This window comes from Penaeus chinensis, chromosome 3 (assembly GCF_019202785.1).
Source record: "Penaeus chinensis breed Huanghai No. 1 chromosome 3, ASM1920278v2, whole genome shotgun sequence".
Lineage (NCBI taxonomy): Eukaryota > Metazoa > Arthropoda > Malacostraca > Decapoda > Penaeidae > Penaeus > Penaeus chinensis.
In genome coordinates, this window is record NC_061821.1 from 11819097 (window position 1) to 11821596 (window position 2500).

At 47.6% G+C, this 2500-nt stretch overlaps 1 protein-coding gene across 1 annotated transcript in view; it reads right to left on the reverse strand.

Moving 5' to 3' along the window:
• Window positions 1-2500, reverse strand: part of LOC125044256 (mucin-2-like) — a 30269-nt gene that overhangs the window by 17278 nt on the left and 10491 nt on the right. The window contains exons 2-4 of the mRNA XM_047640834.1: window positions 1144-2500; window positions 586-703; window positions 272-405 (exon numbers count right to left, since the gene is read on the reverse strand). The exon at window positions 1144-2500 is cut by the window's right edge and continues 240 nt beyond it. Of these exons, the coding sequence (XP_047496790.1) occupies window positions 272-405; window positions 586-703; window positions 1144-2500 (1609 nt within the window). The remainder of the gene's footprint in view (window positions 1-271; window positions 406-585; window positions 704-1143) is intronic.

The window sequence follows — 2500 nt, forward strand, 5'->3', positions numbered from 1 at the left end:
ATCAGCAAGGTTTCATTCGTATTGCTGTGTCATAACTTTTTTCTCTAAAGAGATTTAATGAAAAGAGTGATTTCCCTATCATGACAGCATTATGGAAACAGTCTGCTTATCAAATAACCTTGTACTGATACATGCAATATGATGATGATATGAAAAAAAAAAACGATATTATTAATAACGAAAAAATGTCTATTTCACCCAGCAAAGATGTGAATTCAGTTTAGGCTAATTATTATGATGTTTGTTGCAACACAGAAGGCAGACAACGCACATGCTTGTGACGGCAGAGAATATGTATTCAGGCAAACCGAGGATGTACTCCACGTATTCAGCCTCCAAGGGCGGCTCTAACACATCCTTGAGCTCGGGAATGTGGATAGGGGCAAACGCATCACTGTGGGGCACCTGTTGACGAAGAATATCATCACGACACTACACTACAGTGGATAAAATCAAGATAACTACGCCAGCGTTAATTTCGAAATCAAATATCTATCATTATTATCATCAGCATTATGGTAATTAGATATTCAAATTTCTCATTGCAAAGACGCTACGGGAATCAACAGGGGTCTTAGAACGTACGTCAATGTATATCCTTGGCAGCTGTTCCACTTCAACCGGTGTCAAATGGACTCCAATAGGTATGTCCGGCAATTCGGGGGGTATAATGTAGGTGGGACCGACATGCTTAAAGTATGGCCTGGAAACAGAAGATTTCTAATGCATAATGATTATATTTTCTTAATTGATAAATCTATGTTATTTTACACTTCACTTACGCTATACAATTGTATTCACCCTTGGAAGTAACAATATAAGAGATGTTCTTAGACTCCTTAATGGATTCAACAAATAACAAGGCCAGGGGGTTAAAACTAGTTGGGGTATAAAGGGGAATCCCAGGTAGAGTCAAAATCTAAGTGAAATAAATAATATTGAGAAGTCTATTAGAGATGTAATCGTCTTTTTGGCCCTTTTAGGCTCGTATAGATCCACGCCTGTCCGTAAAGTGTCTGTAAAGGCCTGTTTACACAAAGGGTGAAATTACACATGGCCTGTCTATTGATGGTAACTTAGTGTCATGCAGTTTCACGCACTTATACATTTAGAAGCTGGTCTAACGCAAGGTATACTACTTACCTGAGTAAAAGCAGCTTGAGTAAGATGGCCTCACGGGCTTTACGCAGCTGATGCTGTGCTCCTTTGAGCTGAGTGTGCACCTTGAGAGCATGAAGACCAGCTGGAACTGCCACTCCACCGGCAATTGTCTGCGCCACTTTGTGCTTCAGGTGCGTCTTCAGTTTGTCCTTGACAGCGTGCTTGATATTACTGACGGCGGCACCGGCTCCCAGTGCTCCCAGGTGAGCCGCGGCTCCGGCTTTAATGGCTCCTAAGACTCCCAACGTCGCGGCCTTCGCTAACACCCCGGCCTCGATGGCATGTTTCGTGAGTAAGGCCTGACCCAGCTGCTGCTGCAGAATCAGACCGGGATCTGGGGCCGGGACCGGGACGGGGACAGGAATCGGCACAGGTGGGGGTGGCGGAGGTGGAATGGGAATGGGCTTTATAACGCCGTCATGATGGTCATGATGAGGGAAATGCTCATGGTGGATGTCTAAATGCACTTCATCATATTTCGACGGATAGTCGGGGCGGCCAGGACGACGGTCCAAGTTTGTGATGCTGGGTCGCGGAAGAACAGGATGTCTGTCAGGCGCTCGTGGGTCCTGAATCGGTCTCTGATCGCCACCGGGGCCCCTGTACCTATCGTTGGTATTCGGTCTCCCTCTCCACACTGGGCGTCTGTTCGTGTGCTCTCCGCTAGTTGAGTCATTTGGCACTTCCTCGATGATCAGAATGGGAGGTTTCTCATGGCTAAACCGATGCCCGTCGTGCTTATGATCATGGTCTCTTGCAGAGTCTCCATCTCGACGCTGGTCTCGGTCTCTTTCTCTCTGACCATTTCCTTCATCCCTTCGATGCGACTTTTCGTTTCGCTCTCGCTCCCTCTGGATTGCTCTCTCGCGCTCAGCTTGCCTTATTCTGTCATCTTCGTTCCTCCGGTTGTCGACTACCCTACTGGACGGTCGGACGTCATACGAAGCACTGACCAAAGACTTATTTCGTAGGGCCTCTTTCTTCTGTTCGGCTTTTCTGATCTCTCGTTCGATCTCCTCCTGTCGGTCTCGTTCTCTTTGTCTTTCTGCTTCACTGGCTGAGATGAATTGATTAGTTGGTCTGTGAGGGTCAAATTCTCCTCGTCTCCTTTCAAGCGTGGTGGGTGTGCCTCGCCTCTCCTCCCGATCTCGCTCCCTCTCTGCTTCGATTCCTCTGTCTCGCTCGTAGTCCGACTGCCGTCCTCTTTCTCTGTCCCGTCCTGCTCCTCTTTCCCTCTCATTGGCCGCCTCTCTCTCTCTGTCTCGTACTCTCGCTCTCTCTCTTTCAGCGGCTAGTTCCCTCTCCGTTTGTCTCTCGCTATCGCGTTCCATCTGCCTCT